We start from the raw sequence: 23,848 nt of genomic DNA, 5'->3' as shown, positions 1-23,848 counted from the left end.
ATATTTTAATGTATTTATATTTTCATGTATTTTACTGGTAGTATACAAGTTTTTTTTCATGTATTTATATTTTTATTTATCTAATTTTAATTAAAAAATTGTTTTTAATGGAGATGTCCAAGGTTTTTAATCATTTTAATGTGTTTCATTTTTCATGAATTGTATTGGTATCATACAAGTGTTTTATGTATTTAATTTAAATGCATTTTATATATTTTTTATTGTATTTTATTAGTGGCATACAATGTTTTAAATGTATTTTACTGATAATATACAAGGTTTTCATGTACTTTGTTTTTTTTGTATTTTATTGGTGGCATACAAGTTTGTCATGTATTTCATCATTTTTAAAATGCACTTTAAAATTATATTTTAATGTATTTCACTGGTAGTACACAAGTTTTAAAATTTATTTATATTTTTATGTATTTAATTTTAATTAAAACATTTTTTTTGGAGATGTACAAGGTTTTTAATCATTTTTAATGTGTTACATTTTTCATGAATTTTATCGGTATCATACAAGTGTTTTTATGTATTCAATTTAAATGCATTTGTTTTTAAATTGTATTTTATTGGTGGCATACAAAGTTTGTCATGTATTTCATCATTTTTAAAATGTACTTTATTGGTAGTGTACAAATGATTTTAATTTGTATGTATTTTACTGGTACTATACAAGTTTTTTTTATGTACTTATATTTTTATGTATTAAATTTTAATAAATGTTATCGTTTTTTTAAATGTATTTTATTGGAGGTGTACAAGGTTTTTAATCGTTTTTAATGTGTTTCACTTTTCATGAATTGTATTGGTATCATACAAGTGTTTTTATGTATTTAATTTAAATGCATTTTATCATTTTTAAAATTGTAATTTATTAGTGGCATACAAGGTTTTTAATGTATTTTACTGATAGTATACAAGGTTTTCTTGTACTTTATTATTTTTTTGTATTTCATTGGTGACATGCATGTCTTTTAATGTATTTTATTGATGGCACACAGGGTTTTTTTTTAAAGTATTTTTATACAAGTGTAAGATGAAAGAATGCAGGGATGTTTTGAAGAAAGTCAGTAAACTTGAATCAGCGTCTCCCACTGAGAGAGAGGCCACACCCCATTTTCCTGCACGTTGCTCGGAGAAGACTTCCAGTCCCACGTCCTTAGCGGGACGCTCCACGACGGGCCGTAATTGGCTGTCACGTAGTCCAGGGTCTGACACGGGACACGAACTTTGACCTCCGCAAGCTCCGCCCAGCACAGGGAGAAGTGAGGGAAGGTGTACCTGTCACAGGTGCTTTCATTATTCTGTGGGCGGTTCTAAATCCTGCCATGTTTATAGTTTTAGCAGCACTCTGGCCATAGACCAGGGATGTAACATCACATTTGGAGATGTCGGCCACATTTCACGTACTTGAATTTCCTGCCGCTCTTGACCTGCGTGCCGCCGTTCCAGATGATATCTCGCTCCTGGTAGAAGAAAAAGATGTCCAGCTTGACGTCGTCCTTGACGAAAGAAAGTTCTAAGCTGTCCTCCACCTTGCAGACAAAAAAGGGTCAAAACTTTGTCAAACATCAAGCAAGGCCTTCAAAATAAGAGCACGGGCAAACGACGTCTTCACCTTTCCGAACTTGTGCTTGAGTGACAGGCCGACCGCTTGGAAGGCAGTGATGATGTCGGAGCGGAAGTCGCTGATAAAAATGCCGATGTCAACGTCACGACTGTATGAGATGATGCTGCACTGCCTGAACCAGCCTGCAGGGGGGCGACAGAGCAGCAGAAATATTGCCTCTCTGGGTGGGTGAGAAGTCTATCCATGTGTGTTCTATTATTAGTGTACCCTTACCATATTTTCTAAACAATACAGCGCACCAGTGTATAACCCACACCTACAAAATTTTAAAAGAAAACACTTTTTTTTTTAATTTATTAGCCGCATCGGACTATAAATCGCAGATACAGTGGGGCAAAAAAGTATTTAGTCAGCCACCAATTGTGCAAGTTCTCCCACTTAAAATGATGACAGAGGTCTGTAATTTTTTTTAAACAATTTAAACAATTTTTAAAAAAAGTAATTTTTTTAAACAATTTTAACAATTAATTTATTTTTTTTAATTTAAAAAAAAAAAATTAAAACATTTTTTTAATTTTTTAATTTCTTTAAAAAATAAATAAAAATTTTAACACTTCACTTCAACTGTGAGAGACAGAATGTGAACAAAAAAATCCAGGAACTCACATTGTAGGATTTTTAAAGAATTTATTTGTAAATTATGGTGGAAAATAAGTATTTGGTCAATAACGAAAAATTCAACTCAATACTTTGTAATATAACCTTTGTTGGCAATAACAGAGGTCAAACGATTACTATAGGTCTTTACCAGGTTTGCACACACAGTAGTTGGTATTTTGGTCCATTCCTCCATGCAGATCTTCTCGAGAGCAGTGATGTTTTGGGGCTGTCGCCGAACAACACGGACTTTCAACTCCCTCCACAGATTTTCTATGGGGTTGAGGTCTGGAGACTGGCTAGGCCACTCCAGGACTTTCAAATGCTTCTTACGGAGCCACTCCTTCGTTGCCCGGGCGGTGTGTTTGGGATCATTGTCATGCTGGAAGACCCAGCCACGTTTCATCTTCAAAGCTCTCACTGATGGAAGGAGGTTTTGGCTCAAAATCTCACGATACATGGCCCCGTTCATTCTTTCCTTAACACGGATCAGTCGGCCTGTCCCCTTAGCAGAAAAACAGCCCCAAAGCATGATGTTTCCACCCCCATGCTTCACAGTAGGTATGGTGTTCTTGGGATGCAACTCAGTATTCTTCTTCCTCCAAACACGACGTGTTGAGTTTATACCAAAAAATTCTATTTTGGTTTCATCTGACCACATGACATTCTCCCAATCCTCTGCTGTATCATCCATGTGCTCTCTGGCAAACTTCAGACGGGCTGGCTTAAGCAGGGGGACACGTCTGCCACTGCAGGATTTGATTCCCTGTCGGCGTAGTGTGCTACTGATGGTAACCTTTGTTACTTTGGTCCCAGCTCTCTGCAGGTCATTCACCAGGTCCCCCCCGTGTGGTTCTGGGATTTTTGCTCACCGTTCTCATGATCATCTGGAGCCCCAGATCGAGGGAGATTATCAGTGGTCTTGTATGTCTTCCATTTTCTGATAATTGCTCCCACAGTTGATTTTTTCACACCAAGCTGCTTGCCTATTGTAGATTCACTCTTCACAGTCTGGTGCAGGTCTACAATTCTTTTCCTGGTGTCCTTCGACAGCTCTTTGGTCTTGGCCATAGTGGAGTTTGGAGTCTGACTGTTTGAGGCTGTGGACAGGTGTCTTTTATACAGATAACGAGTTCAAACAGGTGCCATTAATACAGGTAACGAGTGGAGGACAGAAGAGCTTCTTAAAGAAGAAGTTACAGGTCTGTGAGAGCCAGAGATCTTCCTTGTTTGAAGTGACCAAATACTTATTTTCCACCATAATTTACAAATAAATTCTTTAAAATTCCTACAATGTGAATTCCTGGATTTTTTTTTCACATTCTGTCTCTCACAGTTGAAGTGTACCTATGATGAAAATTACAGATCTCTGTCATCATTTTAAGTGGGAGAACTTGCACAATCGGTGGCTGACTAAATACTTTTTTGCCCCACTGTATATACAGTACAGGCCAAAAGTTTAGCTGGTTTACGGAAAAAGTTGGCAGCTTAGTTGCCAGAATGTTTGTGTTAAATTGACATTGGTTTTTACAACATTATATTGTTCATGGAAAAACAGTACAAGTTATTATTTTATTCTGGCAACTTAGCTGACAGTTTTTCTACCGTAAAAAAAAAAAAGGACCGTCTTTCCATTTACAGTAATACGTCATTAAAAACAACAACTGTAGATTTTACAGTCAAGAACTGGCAGCTCAGTCACCATAATTCATACTTGCCAACCTTGAGACCTCCGATTTCGGGAGGTGGGGGGTGGGGGGCGGGGCGGGGGGAGTAGTTGGGGGCGTGGTTAAGATATATATATATATATATATATATATATATATATATATATATATAAATAAATAAAATAAATACTTGAATTTCAGTGTTCATTTATTTACACATATACACACACATAACATTCCTCTACTCATTGTTGAGTTAAGGGTTGAATTGTCCATCCTTGTTCTATTCTCTGTCACTATTTCAGAACACACACATTATACAAATATACATTATAAAATCAATAAGAAAATGGGAGCTCTAATTTGGGAGTCTGAATTAGGATCAGAAGTTCCTACATAAACATTGCGCACTCACGTCGCCATTTTGTATTGATTACTGCAGCTGTGCACTGGATTCATTCACAAATACAAACTACAACTCACAAACACTTTAGAGTTAGGCTCCACCATCAGAATGTGTACTTAAACTTATAAAGATCACATGGATATTATTCAGTGAGTTGATTCACCAAAACTAACCTGTTATAGAGGAGGAAAAAGCACACAGGACGTTTCAATTGTTCACAGACTGGTCGCGCTCATCAGAATGACAAGACACTTCCGGTCTGCAGGTGATAGCATTCAATTGGGAAGAAATGCCCTACTGCCCTCTACTGACCAATGTGAATACTGATAAATGTGTAATGACAGCTCCAAAAACGAATTCAAACCACAAAATAAACTAAATAAATCAACACAAAAATGTGACAAATTATGGGTGGGTCACATATGCATGTACAACAGGCTGTCAACACGTCACTCAGGTCCGCATGGAGCTGGAGGGGGCGTGGCCTCCAGTTCCGCCTGAATTTCGGGAGATTTTCGGGAGAAAATTTGTCCCGGGAGGTTTTCGGGAGAGGCGCTGAATTTCGGGAGTCTCCCGGAAAATCCGGGAGGGTTGGCAAGTATGACATAATTTTAACGCAAAAAACAGTAGTAGTTTTTTTCAATTGACAGTAATATGCTGTAAAGAACAACGTAAAATGTATTGTCCTTTTTATTAATTTGATGGTTAGTTTTCTGTAAAGTAAAGTATTTTTATTTATTTTATTTAGACAAAACATGTTTGGAAAGTACGATAATATACTGTATTATTTGTTGCAATGTTGGATACTATTAAAGTTTAAAAAGGTACGCAATTTCAAGCAGTATATATTAGGGCTGCGAATCTTTGTTGTCCCACGATTCGATTCAATATCGATTCTTGGGGTCACGATTCGATTCAAAATCAATTTTTTTCGATTCAACGCAATTCACGATTCAAAAACGATATTTTCCCGATTAAAAGGATTGTCTATTCATTCCATACTTGCCAACCTTCCCGGATTTTCCGGGAGACTCCCGAAATTCAGCGCCTCTCCCGAAAACCTTCCGGGACAAATTTTCTCCCGAAAATGTCCCGAAATTCAGGCGGAGCTGGAGGCCACGCCCCCTCCAGCTCCATGCGGACCTGAGTGACGTGTTGACAGCCTGTTGTACATGCATATGTGACCCACCCATAATGTGTCACATTTTTGTGTTGATTTATTTAGTTTATTTTGTGGTTTGAATTCGTTTTTGGAGCTGTCATTACACATTTATCAGTATTCACATTGGTCAGTAGGGGGCAATAGGGCGTTTCTTCCCAATTGAATGCTATCACCTGCAGACCGGAAGTGTATTGTCATTCTGATGAGAGCGACCAGTCTGTGAACAATTGAAACGTCCTGTGTGCTTTTTCCTCCTGTATAACAGGTTAGTTTTGGTGAATCAACTCACTGAATAATATCCATGTGATCTTTATAAGTTTAAGTACACATTCTGATGGTGGAGCCTAACTCTAAAGTGTTTGTGAGTTGTAGTTTGTATTTGTGAATGAATCCAGTGCACAGCTGCAGTAATCAATACAAAATGGAGACGTGAGTACGCAATGTTTATATAGGAACTTCTGATCCTAATTCAGACTCCCAAATTAGAGCTCCCGTTTTCTTATTGATTTTATAATGTATATTTGTATAATGTGTGTGTTCTGAAATAGTGACAGAGAATAGAACAAGGATGGACAATTCAACCCTTAACTCAACAATGAGTAGAGGAATGTTATGTGTGTGTATATGTGTAAATAAATGAACACTGAAATTCAAGTATTTCTTTTATTTATTCATATATATATATATATATATATATAGCTAGAATTCACTGAAAGTCAAGTATTTCTTATATATATATATATATATATATATCTTAACCACGCCCCCAACCACGCCCCCGCCCCACCCCCGACCACGCCCCCCGCCCCCCACCTCCCGAAATCGGAGGTCTCAAGGTTGGCAAGTATGATTCATTCAATACATAGGATTTCAGCAGGATCTACCCCAGTCTGCTGACATGCACGCAGAGTAGTAGATTTTTGTAAAAAGCTTTTATAATTGTAAAGGACATCAACTGATTGCAATAATGTAAATTTGTTTTAACTATTAAATGAACCAAAAATATGACTTATTTTATCTTTGTGAAAATATTGGACACAGTGTGTTGTCAAGCTTATGAGATGCGATGCAAGTGTAAGCCACTGTGACACTATTGTTCATTTATTTTTATTTTTATAAATGTCTAATGATAATGTCAATGAGGGATTTTTAATCACTGCTATGTTGAAATTGTAACTAATATTGATACTGTTGTTGATAATATTCATTTTTGTTTCACTACTTTTGGTTTGTTCTGTGTGGTGTTTGTGTCTCCTCTCAATTGCTCTGTTTATTGCAGTTCTGAGTGTTGCTGGGTCGGGTTTGGTTTTGGAATTGGATTGCATTGTTACGGTATTGCTGTGTATTGTTTTGTTGGATTGATTAATTAAAAAAAATACAAGAATAAAAAAATTATTTAAAAAAAAAAAAAAAAAAAAAAAATAGATTTAAAAAAAAAAAGAGAATCGATTCTGAATCGCACAACGTGAGAATCGCGATTAGAATTCAAATCGATTTTTTCCCACACCCCTAGTACAGGGGTCGGCAACCCGCGGCTCCGGAGCCGAATGCGGCTCTTTGATCACTCTGATGCGGCTCAGCAGCTTACTTGCTGAACCCCCCAATTTTCCCGTGGGTCTTCCGGATTTCGGTGCCTCTCGCAGAAAACTCCCGGGATTAATATTCACCGATTTTCACCCTTACAGCTATAATAAGGGCGTGCCGTGATGGTACAACATTTGGCGCTCTCTACAGTCTGTATTAACAGCGTGCCAGCTCAACACTTGTTATACAATATACATCTTCTGCTTGCACACGTATGTGACAGCAAGGCATACTTGGTCAACAGCCACACAGGTTACACTGACGGTGACCATATAAAACAACTTTAACACTCTTACTAATAATGCGCCACACTTTGAACCAAAACCAAACAAGAATGACAAACACATTTCGGGAGAACATCTGCACCTTAACACAACATAAACACAACAGAACAAACACCCAGAATCCCATGCAGCCCTGACTATTCCGGGCTACATTATACACCCCTGCTACCACCAAACCCTGCCCCCACCCCAACCCTGCTCCCTCACAGATCAACCCCCCCCCCTCTGTGCGTCGGTTGAGGCGGGCGGGGTTTGGTAGCGGGGGTGTATAATGTATCCCGGAAGAGTTAGGGCTGCATGGGATTCTGGGTATTTGTCCTGTTGTGTTTATGTTGTGTTACTGTGCAGATGTTCTCCCGAAATGTGTTTGTCATTCTTGTTTGGTGTGGGTTCACAGTGTGGCGCATTATTAGTAAGAGTGTTATAGTTTTTTTTATACCGCCACCGTCAGTGTAACCTGTGTGGTTGTTGACCAAGTATGCCTTGCTGTCTCTTGAGTGAGCAAGCGGAAACACCATACAACGTGTGGCTGATTAGGCACGCTGGTTGTAGTGAGTGCTATATGCTGTACGATCACGGCACGCATGACGCTGGCAAGCGCCATTCATTTAAAACCCGCGTGCCGCACCAGCTTTCAAATTCCATATAAAAGTGTGGGCAGCGTGTCTGAGAACACCTGGTTTATACATAGCACAAAGCAAAAAAAAACTTTGTATACAGTGTTATTTCATTTAAAATTTCAAGAAATTTTGCGGCTTGTTTTCTATAATTTGCGAAACTGGTCAAAATGGCTCTTTGACTGGTAAAGGTTGCCGACCCCTGCCCTAGTATATATATTTTTTCTGTCAAAATGGAAAAAAATCAATTACATTTAGTGAGAAAATATGAAGTACTTTATTGACGCAGGTGTTCGCGGGCCAGATAAAATGATGTCGCGGGCCAGATCTGGCCCCCCGGGCCTTGAGTTTGACACCTGTGCTGTAGACGTTCAAAAGACGGCGCTGTAGCACAAACAATGACACATCTTTTTGGTGTCTCTCACTGTTTTATAAAAAAAAGTATTTGTAGAATTCAAAACCCGTTATGCCCGTTTGTGCGCAAAGATCCATAAATTAGCCTCACCGTTTTATAAGCCATGAGGTTCAAAGCGTAGGGGGAAAAAAGTAGCGGCTTATAGTCCGGAAAATACGGTGACCGATTTTGTCATTTTTGTCCGGTAGCTCGCGATCGACGTAATATGACACCCCTGCTGTAGGCAATTCGGTATATATTACAAACCCCGTTTCCATATGAGTTGGGAAATTGTGTTAGATGTAAATATAAACAGAATACAATGATTTGCAAATCATTTTCAACCCATATTCAGTTGAATATGCTACAAAGACAACATATTTGATGTTCAAACTGATAAACATTTTTTTTTTTTTTTGCAAATAATCATTAACTTTAGAATTTGATGCCAGCAACACGTGATAAAGAAGTTGGGAAAGGTGGTAATAAATACTGATAAAGTTGGGGAATGCTCATCAAACACTTATTTGGAACATCCCACAGGTGTGCAGGCTAATTGGGAACAGGTGGGTGCCATGATTGGGTATAAAAACAGCTTCCCAAAAAATGCTCAGTCTTTCACAAGAAAGGATGGGGCGAGGTACACCACTTTGTCCACAACTGCGTGAGCAAATTGTTGAACAGTTTAAGAACAACGTTTCTCAAAGTGCAATTGCAAGAAATTTTAGGGATTTCAACATCTACGGTCCATAATATCATCAAAAGGTTCAGAGAATCTGGAGAAATCACTCCACGTAAGCGGCATGGCCGGAAACCAACATTGAATTGACCGTGACCTTCGATCCCTCAGACGGCACTGTATCAAAAACCGACATCAATCTCTAAAGGATATCACCACATGGGCTCAGGAACACTTCAGAAAACCACTGTCACTAAATACAGTTGGTCGCTACATCTGTAAGTGCAAGTTAAAGCTCTACTATGCAAAGCCAAAGCCATTTATCAACAACACCCAGAAACGCCGCCGGCTTCTCTGGGCCCGAGATCATCTAAGATGGACTCAAGCAAAGTGGAAAAGTGTTCTGTGGTCTGACGAGTCCACATTTCAAATTGTTTTTGGAAATATTCGACATCGTGTCATCCGGACCAAAGGGGAAACGAACCATCCAGGCTGTTATCGACGCAAAGTTCAAAAGCCAGCATCTGTGATGGTATGGGGGTGCATTAGTGCCCAAGGCATGGGTAACTTACACATCTGTGAAGGCACCATTAATGCTGAAAGGTACATACAGGTTTTGGAACAACATATGCTGCCATCTAAGCGCCGCCTTTTTCATGGACGCCCCTGCTTATTTCAGCAAGACAATGCCAAGCCACATTCAGCACGTGTTACAACAGCGTGGCTTCGTAAAAAAAAAAAAAAAAAGAGTGTGGGTACTTTCCTGGCCCGCCTGCAGTCCAGACCTGTCTCCCATCGAAAACGTGTGGGGCATTATGAAGCGTAAAATACGACAGCGGAGACCCCGGACTGTTGAACGACTGAAGCTCTACATAAAACAAGAATGGGAAATAATTCCACTTTCAAAGCTTCAACTGTTGGAATAATTGTTTGTAAGTTATCACAAAAGAAACAATGTATTACATTATGTTCCTGATGAGAAGATGAAGGCTGTCTTTCGAGGCCTAACAAGAGGAAGAAGGCTCGTGAAACTCCACTGTGATTTCAACACGGACAGATGGCAGGATCTGCTCAACTTCCAGAGGAACTCTCTTTGAAGTGTTAAACGAACTCTCTTTGAAGTATTTCACAAACTCTCTTCCAACTATTTGGTAACCGAGGTCAACGCTATTTACGACCCGCTGCCCTCTTGAAGTCGCTGTGGTCAGGAGACGGGAGGGGTTATCCATTGTCCTCCAACACCTGCCCCAGCTGGATCCAGGAAGAGCCCAAGCCCGAGACATCCTCTTCTTGGTCTTCAATGTGACCGAAAACAATGACTGTTTTACATACTTTCCATTCCCGCTGAGACATGTGTTGGTGCGTGAACATTGAACATCTAAATAAACGAGGAGACGAAAACCTTCTTCGTCAGAGCGTGGTGCAGGACTGTACAGACAGTGCAGTGGCCATGTCTCTCCTCAATATTGAGTCCAAATTGAATTCTGTCTCTGTTTGATTCCTTGCCTTTTGTCTTGTTTAATAGATGTCCTCAGTGTTTGAACGTGACATCAACAATTAGTTTCCTCAGTTCCCAATCGTTTATTGACTGTTGTTAAAAGAAAAGGTGATGTAACACAGTGGTGAACATGCCCTTTCCCAACTCCTTTGGCACGTGTTGCAGCCATGAAATTCTAAGTTAATTATTATTTGCAAAAAAAAAAAAAAAGTTTATGAGTTTGAACATCAAATATCTTGTCTTTGTAGTGCATTCAACTGAATATGGATTGAAAAGGATTTGCAAACCATTGTATTCCGTTCATATTTACATCTAACACAATTTCCCAACTCATATGGAAACGGGGTTTGTACAGGTAAAAGCCAGTAAATTAGAATATTTTGAAAAACTTGATTTATTTCAGTAATTGCATTCAAAAGGTGTAACTTGTACATTATATTTATTCATTGCACACAGACTGATGCATTCAAATGTTTATTTCATTTAATTTTGATGATTTGAAGTGGCAACAAATGAAAATCCAAAATTCCGTGTGTCACAAAATTAGAATATTGTGTAAGGGTTAAATTTTGAAGACACCTGGTGCCACAAACTAATCAGCTGATTAACTCAAAACACCTGCAAAGGGCTTTAAATGGTCTCTCAGTCCAGTTCTGAAGCCTACACAAACATGGGGAAGACTTCAGATTTGACAGCTGTCCAAAAGGCAACCATCGACATATTGCACAAGGAGGGAAAGACACAAAAGGTTATTGCTGAAGAGGCTGGCTGTTCTCAGAGCTCTGTGTCCAAACACATTAATGGAGAGGCAAAGGGAAGGAAAAACTGTGGTCAGAAAAAGTGTACAAGCGATAGGGATCACCGCGCCCTGGTCAAGATTGTGAAAAAAAAAACCATTCAAAAATGTGGGGGAGATTCAGAAGGAGTGGACAGCTGCTGGAGTCAGTGCTTCAAGATCCACCACCAAGAGACGCTTGAAAGACATGGGTTTCAACTGCCGCATACCTCGTGCCAAGCCACTGTTGACCAAGAAACAGCGCGAAAAGCGTCTCACCTGGGCTAAGGAAAAAAAGAGCTGGACTGCTGCTGAGTGGTCCAAAGTCATGTTTTCTGACGAAAGCAAATTTTGCATTTCCTTTGGAAATCGAGGTCCCAGAGTCTGGAGGAAGACAGGAGAGGCACAGGATCCACGTTGCCTGAAGTCTAGTGTAAAGTTTCCACCATCAGTGATGGTTTGGGGTGCCATGTCATCTGCTGGTGTCGGTCCACTCTGTTTCCTGAGATCCAGGGTCAACGCAGCCGTCTACCAGCAAGTTTTAGAGCACTTCATGCTTCCTGCTGCTGACCTGCTCTATGGAGATGGAGATTTCAAGTTCCAACAGGACTTGGCGCCTGCACACAGCGCAAAATCTACCCGTGCCTGGTTTACAGACCATGGTATTTCTGTTCTAAATTGGCCCGCCAACTCCCCTGACCTTAGCCCCATAGAAAATCTGTGGGGTATTGTGAAAAGGAAGATGCAGAATGCCAGACCCAAAAACGCAGAAGAGTTGAAGGCCACTATCAGAGCAACCTGGGCTCTCATAACACCTGAGCAGTGCCAGAAACTCATCGACTCCATGCCACGCCGCATTAACGCAGTAATTGAGGCAAAAGGAGCTCCAACCAAGTATTGAGTATTGTACATGCTCATATTTTTCATTTTCATACTTTTCAGTTGGCCAACATTTCTAAAAATCCCTTTTTTGTATTAGCCTTAAGTAATATTCTAATTTTGTGACACACGGAATTTTGGATTTTCATTTGTTGCCACTTCAAATCATCAAAATTAAATGAAATAAACATTTGAATGCATCAGTCTGTGTGCAATGAATAAATATAATGTACAAGTTACACCTTTTGAATGCAATTACTGAAATAAATCAAGTTTTTCAAAATATTCTAATTTACTGGCTTTTACCTGTATATTACAAAGGCAGGATTAAAGAGTATGCGACTATATCTACGCCAGTAAAGGTGTGAGATGTCAGGTGTGGTACCGAGGCAGGTTCCACTGCTGATCCAGAACGGGACGTGGAGACGTGTGAGGGTTTGTGCGGCCAACCCGAGCAAAGACTTGGCTTTGTTACGAAAATCCAAGGCGTCGGGAGTCGTGTCGTCCGGGTAGCTCTGACAGATCAAGCACACGCATATTTAAAAGGTCATGTGACTGAATGCTTTGGTTGACCTGCCGGGGTCTCGCACCTGCAGGAAGCGCCGGGCGTCACGGTGACGGCACTCCAGGAAGCGAGCTCGCCGCTGCTCGGACAGGAAGTCGGATATGTTCTGCGGGATTCGAACGTCGAGGCCGTCCATGACGGTCAGTATCAGTCGTGGCCTGCCGGGGCAGAAATCATCAGCTGCTAAGAAGAACCATCTTGATGGCGTGACAGAACCTGTTGTAGGCGCCGGCGTGGCGTCCAAAGTCCAGGTGCTTGAACGGCGCAAAGCCGCGATCCGTGTTCGCTTTGAGGCGAAGCGGGCCGTGCCAGAGGTAGTTGCCGCTACGCTCGTACAGGAAGACCACCTTCAAAATAAAAGCAAAAACCACAAGATTTATCAGAAGTGACCTTTTTTTGGGGGAGGGGTCTCGTGAGTGGCGCACCTGAATAAAGTAACCGTTGAGGCGGAGCAGAAGGTGCAAAGGGATCTCCTGCGCTGACAGGATGTCCAAACCGGCCAGTCGGGGATCTTCTCCTCGCAGCTCCAGCACCTCAAAACCCTTTTGCTCGGCAGCCGAGGAAAAAGCAGCCTGGGAGAAATAACGACGTCAAAGCCAGGCGCCGCTGCAACGCGATTGGCCATCTGCTGACACTCACGTCGTACTTCCACGAGTTGGCGAGGACGGCGAAGGACGTGACGGGCCGGCCGGTACACAGGAAGCTGCAGCGCTCCTCGCGCTCGCCTCGCTGCAATGCATCCTGGGTCAGCTGCCTCAGCGCGGCCCCGTCGGCGAGGAACAGCGGTACGTGGGAATGGCGTGACAACGCCAGGAACGTCTTCACTGTTTGCTGAGGACGAGTCAACCATTCAGATGAGCATGGAGGCACTAGCTACACTCACTCCTGACCCAAATGCACTAGCTACACGTAACTGCTGGAGGCACTAGCTACAGTCACACACTAAATGCACTAGCTACACTTACCTGCTGGAGGCACTAGCTACAGTCACACACTAAATGCACTAGCTACACATACCTGCTGGAGGCACTAGCTACAGTCACACACTAAATGCACTAGCTACACTTACCTGCTGGAGGCACTAGCTACAGTCACACACTAAATGCACTAGCTACACATACCTGCTGGAGGCATTAGCTACAGACACACACTAAATGCACTAACTACACTTACCTGCTGGAGGCATTAGCTACAGTCACACACTAAATGCACTAGCTACACTTAACTGCTGTATGCACTAGCTACAGTCACACACTAAATGCACTAGCTACACATACCTGCTGGAGGCATTACCTACAGTCACACACTAAATGCACTAGCTACACTTACCTGCTGGAGGCATTAGCTACAGACACACACTGAATGCACTAGCTACACTTAACTGCTGTATGCACTAGCTACAGTCACACACTAAATGCACTAACTACACTTACCTGCTGGAGGCATTAGCTACAGTCACACACTAAATGCACTAGCTACACTTAACTGTTGGAGGCACTAGCTACAGTCACCCACTAAATGCACTACCTACACTCACTAGCGACCCAAGTTACACTACCCCGCTAAATGCACTAGCCACACTTAACTGCTGGAGGCACTAGCTACATTCACCCACTAAATGCACTAGCTACACTCACGAGTGACCCAAGCTACACTATCCCGCTAAATGCACTAGCTACACTTAACTGCTGGAGGCACTAGCTACAGTCACACACTAAATGCACTAACTACACTTACCTGCTGGAGGCATTAGCTACAGTCACACACTAAATGCACTAGCTACACTCACTAGCGACCCAAGTTACACTATCCCGCTAAATGCACTAGCTACACTTAACTGCTGGAGGCATTAGCTACAGTCACGCACTAAATGCACTAGCTACACTTAACTGCTGGAGGCATTAGCTACAGTCACGCACTAAATGCACTAGCTACACTTACCTGCTGGAGGCACTAGCTACATTCACCCACTAAATGCACTAGCTACACTCACTAGCGACCCAAGTTACACTACCCCGCTAAATGCACTAGCTACACTTAACTGCTGGAGGCATTAGCTACAGTCACGCACTAAATGCACTAGCTACACTCACTAGCGACCCAAGATACAATACCCCGCTAAATGCACTAGCCACACTTAACTGCTGGAGGCACTAGCTACATTCACCCACTAAATGCACTAGCTACACTCACTAGCGACCCAAGCTATGCTAACCCGCTAAATGCACTAACTGCACTTAATTGCTGGAGGCACTAGCTACAGTCACACACTAAATGCACTAGCTACACTCACGAGTGACCCAAGCTACACTACCCCGCTAAATGCACTAGCTACACTTAACTGCTGTATGCACTAGCTACAGTCACACACTAAATGCACTAGCTACACTTACCTGCTGTATGCACTAGCTACAGTCCCACACTAAATGCACTAGCAACACTTAACTGCTGGAGGCACTAGCTACAGTCACACACTAAATGCACTAGCTACACTTAACTGCTGGAGGCATTAGCTACAGTCACACACTAAATGCACTAGCTACACTCACTAGCGACCCAAGCTATATTAACTCGCTAAATGCACTAGCTACACTTAACTGCTGGAGGCATTAGCTACAGTCACACACTAAACGCACTAGCTACACTCACTAGCGACCCAAGCTATATTAACTCGCTAAATGCACTAACTACACTTAATTGCTGGAGGCACTAACTACAGTGACCCACTAAATGCACTAGCTACACTCACTAGCGACCCAAGCTACACTACCCCGCTAAATGCACTAGCTACACTTAACTGCTGGATGCATTAGCTACATTCACCCACTAAATGCACTAGCTACACTCACTAGCGACCCAAGCTACACTACCCCGCTAAATGCACTAGCTACACTTAACTGCTGGATGCATTAGCTACATTCACCCACTAAATGCACTAGCTACACTCACTAGTGACGCAAGCTACACTACCCGTCTAAATGCATTAGCTACACTCACCTGCTGGATGCATTAGCTACATTCACCCACTAAATGCACTAGCTACACTCACTAGTGACGCAAGCTACACTACCCGCCTAAATGCACTAGCTACACTTAACTGCTGGATGCACTAGCTACACTCACCTTCTGGATGCACTAGCAACACTCACCTGCTGGATGCACTAGCTACACTCACCTGCTGGATGCACTAGCTACACTCACCCACTAAATGCACTAGCTACACTCACTAGTGACCCAAATTACACTACCCTGCTAAATGCACTAGCTACACTTAACTGCTGGATGCATTAGCTACCCTCACTCACTAATTGCACTAGCTACACTCACCCGTTAAATGCACTTGATGCCCTAACCCGTTTAATGCACTCGCTACACTAACCCGCTGAATGCACTAGCTACATTCACCCACTAAATGCACTAGCTACACTCACTCGTTAAATGCACTTGATACACTAACCCATTTAATACACGCGCTACACTAACCCGCTGGATGCGCTAGCTACACTAGCCCCTAAATGCACTAGCCCACTAAATAAAATAGCTATAAGGAACTGCTAAATGCACTTGCTACACTCACCCAATAAATGCACAAGCTATACTAACCCATTAAATGCACAAGCTATACTAACCCATTAAATGCACAAGCTATACTAACCCATTAAATGCACAAGCTATACTAACCCATTAAATGCACTAGTTACACTCACTCGCTGGATGCACTAGCGACACTAACCCACTAAATAAAATATCTACAACAAACTGCACTCGCTACACTCACTAGGGACACTAGCTACACTCACCCACTGGAGGTTGTGGTCCGTCAGGTGAGCTGTGCTACTCAGGAGGCGAGGGCCAGACTGTGGAAGAGATCACATGTCATTGACAAAGACGGCTGCCATCAAGTAACCCATACTTGCCAACTCTCCCGGATTTCCCGGGAGACTCCCGAAATTCAGGCGGAGCTGGAGGCCACGCCCCCTCCAGCTCCATGCGGACCTGAGTGACGTGTTGACAGCCTGTTGTACATGCACATGTGACCCACCCATAATGTGTCACATTTTTGTGTTGATTTATCTAGTTTATTTTGTGGTTTGAATTCGTTTTTGGAGCTGTCATTCCACATTTATCAGTATTCACATTGGTCAGTAGGGGGCAGTAGGGCGTTTCTTCCCAATTGAATGCTATCACCTGCAGACCGGAAGTGTCTTGTCATTCTGATGAGCGCGACCAGTCTGTGAACAATTGAAACGTCCTGTGTGCTTTTTCCTCCTGTATAACAGGTTAGTTTTGGTGAATCAACTCACTGAATAATATCCATGTGATCTTTATAAGTTTAAGTACACATTCTGATGGTGGAGCCTAACTCTAAAGTGTTTGTGAGTTGTAGTTTGTATTTGTGAATGAATCCAGTGTACAGCTGCAGTAATCAATACAAAATGGCGACGTGAGTACGCAATGTTTATATAGGAACTTCTGATCCTAATTCAGACTCCCAAATTAGAGCTCCCGTTTTCTTATTGATTTTATAATGTATATTTGTATAATGTGTGTGTTCTGAAATAGTGACAGAGAATAGAACAAGGATGGACAATTCAACCCTTAACTCAACAATGAGTAGAGGAGTGTTATGTGTGTGTATATGTGTAAATAAATGAACACTGAAATTCAAGTATTTCTTTTATTTATATATATATATATATATATATATATATATATATATATATATATATATATATATATATATATATATATATATATATATATATATATATATATATATATATATATAAAAAATAAAATAAAATAAAAAATATATATATATATATATATAGCTAGAATTCACTGAAAGTCAAGCATTTCTTATATATATATATATATATATATATATATATATATATATATATATCTCTTAACCACGCCCCCAACCACGCCCCCCGCCCCCCACCCCCCATCTCCCGAAATCGGAGGTCTCAAGGTTGGCAAGTATGAAGTAACCCATCCACTGGGTTAGCATTGACATCGACTAGTAAAAGTGCATTGGAACGGCAATTCCTATTGGTGAACAATAAATATAAATATAAAAGTTTCATCCTAAGAAAATATTTCTGTGCCATTTACTACAATGTCAAACTTTTATCCAACGTGCTTAGGCGAGCTGGCCGTGGACACTCAGCTCAAAGTATGTAGTTATATAGTATAGTGCGAGCCATAGACATCTTCTAAGGGTACGCAGCATGGAGCGCTACTGCCTACTGGCGCTGACGAGACGCGGGGCCGCCATCTTGGAGTGGTGATCCGCTCCACTCAGTGCAATTCATTTGGCAGGAGCAATGAACTGTCAGCGCATTTAATTCATCTTACCTCACTGAATACCACTGATTTTCACGCGCTTTTTTGTCATATGTTTAGCTATGATAAAGGACCCATTTTATTATTCATAGTTTGCTTAACAGTAATAGAATATTCTTATATGCTATAAGCATACTTGCCAACTAGAGATGCGCGGTTTGCGGACACAACCGCGGAGTCCGCGGATTATCCGCGGATCGGGCGGATGACATTAAAAAAAATTAGATTTTATCCGCGAGTCGGGTCGGGTCGGGCGGTTGAAATAAAAAAAAATTAGATTTTAAATAGATTCAGGCGGGTGGCAGTTAAACCAATTGGGAAATATATATACATATTTAAATGTTGTTACCCACATACGAAAAACGAGCAGGCACCTGCTGCATATGCCACAACAGAAGAAAGAAAAAAAAAGAGATGGACACTTTTACGGAGCGGAGAAGGGACGCCTCGCCGGGGTCCGGGACCGAGGCCCCTTCCCTCGAGAGGGCCCCACCGGGAGCCGTAGCTGAGGCGATCCGCGAGAAGGGCCCGACGCACGTCCAGGGTCACCACCGCGCCCACCGCACAGACACCCCGCCTCGTCCGCCTTCGCCGCGGCCGGCGTCACGCGCAGCAGGTAAGCAGCTTACCTGCCCGCCACCCCCGTGGCCGGGGGCTCATAACAGGGGTCACTCCGCGCGCTCCGCCCGCGCAGCTTACCTGCAACAGGGGTCACTCCGCGCGCAGTGCGCTCACGAAAGGGGTGGGGCTCACCCTGGTTGATATAGACAGCAGGACGGTGGCCATGGAAGTCGGAACCCGCTAAGGAGTGTGTAACAACCCACCTGCCGAATCAACTAGCCCTGAAAATGGATGGCGCTGGAGCGTCGGGCCCACACCCGGCCGTCGCCGGCAGCGAGACGCGCTTGGAGGTGCGCTCAGCGCGGCTCCCATATGATTGCGCACTGGTGTGCGTCTGGGCCGTGACGGCGTGGCACGCGAATATCTGTGCTGCATTGGATCAGTCTCCTTTCTTTAACAGGCAAAAGCTTTATAACCGTCAGGGACGGCGTGGCGCAGTGGAAGAATGGCCGTGCGCGACCCGAGGGTCCCTGGTTCAATCCCCACCTAGTACCAACCTCGTCATGTCCGTTGTGTCCTGAGCAAGACACTTCACCCTTGCTCCTAATGGGTGCTGGTTAGCGCCTTGCATGGCAGCTCCCTCCATCAGTGTGTGAATGTGTGTGTGAATGGGTAAATGTGGAAGTAGTGTCAAAGCGCTTTGAGTACCTTGAAGGTAGAAAAGCGCTATACAAGTACAACCCATTTATCATTTATCATTTATAATGCCTTGCATCGTCTATATTAGATATATAACAACGGGCGGGTGCGGGCGGGTGCGGTTCTGATCAAATGTTACATCGGGTGGATGGCGGATGGTTGACGACTTTCTGATGCGGTTGCGGATTAAATAATTGCCTATCCGCGCATCTCTATTGCCAACCCTCCTGAATTTTCCGGGAGACTCCCGAAATTCAGCGCCTCTCCCGAAAACCTCCCGGGACAAATATTCTCCCGAAAATCTCCCGATTTTCAGCCGAAGCTGGAGGCCACGCCCCCTCCAGCTCCATGCGGACCTGAGTGAGGACAGCCTTTTTTCACGATGGGAGGACAACAGGGTGACAAGAACTAAATCATCCAGACAAGAGATAAATTGTATTATTATGTTTATCTTACCTAAAAATAAATATATGTATTAATTTTTTTTTTTTAAACTAAATACATTTTCACTATATTTTGCTAAAAACATCAAAATTAATTTTATTTTTATTTGTATTTTTTCTGACTCCTTATTACATCCAGGCATTAGAATTATACATTAAAATAAACATATTTGAAATAATTAATTTTAAATTATCATAATAATTCATTTAAAATGACCATATTTAATTATTAAAATAATTGCTTGTTTATCAACAACTTTAGCATTTTATTCATTACATTTTGAAGCTCTCAGAAGCCAAGTTATGTTATATTCCTTAAGATTTATTTACGCAAGTTTGAAGTATCAACTATCTAAACACAGTTTTGTTTGCATATTTTCAGGATATATATATATATATATATATATATATATATATATATATATATACATATATATGTATGAAATACTTGACTTGGTGAATTCTAGCTGTCAATATACTCCTCCCCTCTTAACCACGCCCCCAACCACGCCCTGCCCCACCCCCGACCACGCCCCCAGCCCCCACCTCCCGAAATCGGAGGTCTCAAGGTTGGCAAGTATGGCTATAAGTGACCAGACGTCCGAGATCAAAACTGGGAATATAATCCCAGAGAAGGGGGGAAAAAACGGTCAAGTTGAAGAAACAATATGATTAAGTTATTTATACATGCGTATATCCTACATAAACAATGTATGAATACATTACATATCTATATGTATATATGCTTATGGGACGGCGTGGCGCTGTGGGAAAGTGGCCGTGCGCGACCCGAGGGTCCCTGGTTCAATCCCCACCTAGTACCAACCTCGTCATGTCCGTTGTGTCCTGAGCAAGACACTTCACCCTTGCTCCTGATGGGTGCTGGTTAGCGCCTTGCATGGCAGCTCCCTCCATCAGTGTGTGAATGTGTGTGTGAATGGGTAAATGTGGAAGTAGTGTCAAAGCGCTTTGAGTACCTTGAAGGTAGAAAAGTGCTATACAAGTACAACCCATTTATCATTTATCATTATATATCTTAGGGACCTATAGACTGTATCTCTGTTGCTGCAGCAGCAGAGTTTATTCTGTCTTGACACTTTGTATTGATATTTTGTATTACATTCTTCCCTTAAATGATCATGTTTACAGTGATTGTTTTATTTGTATTTTTTATGTATGTCGCTTTGGATAAAAGCGTCTGCCAAATACTTAAACATACATAAACACCTGAAAGTCTTTATATCAGCTAAAACCACCAATCTGTTTCACTGGATTCAGAATAAAACCAAATTCTGTCTTACCCAACAATGTTAGTATTTGAATATTGTTACTTGAAGACTTATTCCTGGTTACAATTATACTGTTAAGAAAGTATTGTCTTATACTTTGCCTAAAATGAGAATGCATCATAATCAGTGGCGGCTGGTGAATTTTGTTTTAGGTGGGGCTGAAAGTTTGTAAACCAAACCCCTGTAGGGGGGGGTCATCCTCCCCCAGAAGATTTTTTTGTGATTTTCACATACAAATATTGAAGATCTTTGCTCCTTCTCAACTCTGTGGTAATATTCTTTTCACAAAATACAACCAATAGTGGGCTTCACGGTGGAAGAGGGGTTAGTGCATCTGCCTCACAATACGAAGGTCCTGAGTAGTCTTGGGTTCAATCCCGGGCTCGGGATCTTTCTGTGTGGAGTTTGCATGTTCTCCCCGTGACTGCGTGGGTTCCCTCCGGGTACTCCGGCTTCCTCCCACTTCCAAAGACATGCACCTGGGGATAGGTTGATTGGCAACACTAAATTGGCCCTAGTGTGTGAATGTGAGTGTGAATGTTGTCTGTCTATCTGTGTTGGCCCTGTGATGAGGTGGCGACTTGTCCATGGTATACCCCGCCTTCCGCCCGATTGTAGCTGAGATAGGCTCCAGCGCCCCCCGCGACCCCAAAGGGAATAAGCGGTAGAAAATGGATGGATGGACAACCAATAATACGTTAATGTTAAATCTTACTTGTGAAAAGTAATCCCCCGATTCCTATTTTCAACAGTCCGCTCATTTGAGCAGGAAAACGCTGAACGCCATCTTTGTTTTCTACCTGTCAACTGTCAGTTTAGGCCAGGGGTCGGCAACCCGCGGCTGCGGAGCCGCATGCGGCTCTTTGATCACTCTGATGCGGCTCAGCAGCTTACTTGCTGAACCTCCCAATTTTCCCGTGAGACTTCCGGATTTCAGTGCCTCTCGCAGAAAACTCCCGGGATTAATATTCACCGATTTTCACCCATACGGCTATAATAAGGGCGTGCCATGATGGTACAACATTTGGCGCACTCTACAATCTGTAGGGGGCCGGGGGGTGTATAATGTATCCCGGAAGAGTTAGGGCTGCATGGGATTCTGGGTATTTGTCCTGTTGTGTTTATGTTGTGTTACGGTGCAGATGTTCTCCCGAAATGTGTTTGTCATTCTTGTTTGGTGTGGGTTCACAGTGTGGCGCATTATTAGTAAGAGTGTTAAAGTTTTTTTATTTGTTTTTTTTATACCGCCACCGTCAGTGTGACCTGTGTGGTTGTTGACCAAGTATGCCTTGCTGTCACCTACGTGAGCAAGTGGAAGCCCCATACAACGTGTGGCTGTTCAGGCACGCACGCTGACAAACGCCATTAATTTAAAACTCGCGTGCCGCACCAGCTTTCAAATTCCACATAAAGGTGTGGGCAGCATGTCTGAGACCCCTGGTTTATACATAGCACAAAGCAAAAAAAAAAACTTTGTATGCCGTGTTATTTCATTTAAAATTTCAAAATATTTTTGTGGCTCCCATTGTCTTCTATAATTTGTGAAACTGGTCAAAATGGCTCTTTGACTGGTAAAGGTTGCCGACCCTTGGTTTAGGCTGCTCGCCGGCTCCTCATCACCACTTCAAGATGGCGGCCCAATTTCTCGTGTCACAGCAGCCAATGCTGCGTCTACTTATAACATGTCTATGGTGCGAGCAGCGTGGCATGAACCTTGACATTATCAGGGAAAGACGTCTCACCTTGCCGACGTACTTCCGGTAGTAATAAAGCTGAAACAGGAGGAACAAACAGCTGCTCGCAATCAGCAGCCATAGCACCGCCGTCTGCTTCACACGAGACATCCGGTCCACTTGACGGAACCGCGCTCCTCATTCCCGCCGAACACTACTTGTGAGCGCAACCGGCAAAAGACGCGAAAAGTGTGCACTTGTTCACAACGAATCAACCTGCCGCCATCTTGAAAACAAGCTCAAATGAACCAACCACTTCCGCTTGGACCCTTCACAATAAAACACGCATCCTCGTTTTTTGTCTGGAGCGTTAGCCACTTTCGAATGAAATAATGATAATAACGACTGGAAACTAGGGATGTCCGATAATGGCTTTTTGCCAATATTGTCCAACTCTTTAATTACCGATACCAATATCAACCGATACCGATATATACAGTAGTGGAATTAACACATTATTATGCCTAATTTGGACAACCAGGTATGGTGAAGATAAGGTACTTAAAAAAAAAAAATTATAAAATAAAATAAGATAAATAAATTAAAAACATTTTCTTGAATAAAAAGAAATATATAAAAACAGTTACATAGAAAGTAGTAATTAATGAAAATGAGTAAAATTAACTGTTAAAGGTTAGTACTATTAGTGGACCAGCAGCACGCACAATCATGTGTGCTGACGGACTGTATCCCTTGCAGACTGTATTGATATATATTGATATATAATGTAGGAACCAGAATATTAATAACAGAAACAAACAACCCTTTTGTGTGAATGAGTGTAAATGGGGTAGGGAGGTTTTTTTTGGGTTGATGCACTAATTTTAAGTGTATCTTGTGTTTTTTTATGTTGATTTAATTAAAAAAATTTTTTAAAAAAAACGATACCGATAATTTCCGATATTACATTTTAACGCATCTCTACTGGAAACTGTACATATCGATTAAGTATGTTTAACAGGAACATACCATGAATTGATTAACGTGGACCCCGACTTAAACAAGTTGAAAAACTTATTGGGGTGTTACCA

At 42.1% G+C, this 23,848-nt stretch overlaps 1 protein-coding gene across 1 annotated transcript; it reads right to left on the bottom strand.

The window, feature by feature from the left end:
- Positions 1-893: 893 nt before the first annotated feature.
- fktn (fukutin) lies at positions 894-23,053 on the bottom strand. The gene is made up of 10 exons (XM_061926834.2): positions 22,827-23,053; positions 16,544-16,600; positions 13,383-13,574; positions 13,169-13,315; positions 12,960-13,090; positions 12,769-12,901; positions 12,564-12,693; positions 1,625-1,758; positions 1,417-1,541; positions 894-1,287 (listed from the first exon to the last, which is right to left on the bottom strand). Exons 1-10 carry the CDS (start codon positions 22,926-22,928, stop codon positions 1,074-1,076), a joined length of 1,365 nt encoding a protein of 454 aa, XP_061782818.1. The 5' UTR covers positions 22,929-23,053; the 3' UTR covers positions 894-1,073.
- Between the last annotated feature and the right edge of the window lie 795 nt (positions 23,054-23,848).

This window comes from Nerophis lumbriciformis, linkage group LG32 (genome assembly GCF_033978685.3).
Source record: "Nerophis lumbriciformis linkage group LG32, RoL_Nlum_v2.1, whole genome shotgun sequence".
NCBI classification, from domain to species: domain Eukaryota; kingdom Metazoa; phylum Chordata; class Actinopteri; order Syngnathiformes; family Syngnathidae; genus Nerophis; species Nerophis lumbriciformis.
This window is presented reverse-complemented; position numbering and strand designations above follow the sequence as displayed.

Bases quoted from the DNA above. Each gene is read 5' to 3' on its own strand.
- fktn (XM_061926834.2), bottom strand. From the start codon at position 22,928: ATGTCTCGTGTGAAGCAGACGGCGGTGCTATGGCTGCTGATTGCGAGC. The intron at 13,091-13,168 runs GTGCGCCACTCA...TTTATTTTGAAG, and splicing joins TCAACGGTTACTTTATTCAG to GTGGTCTTCCTGTACGAGCG. The intron at 12,694-12,768 runs GTGCGAGACCCC...TTGATCTGTCAG, and splicing joins ACGCCCGGCGCTTCCTGCAG to AGCTACCCGGACGACACGAC.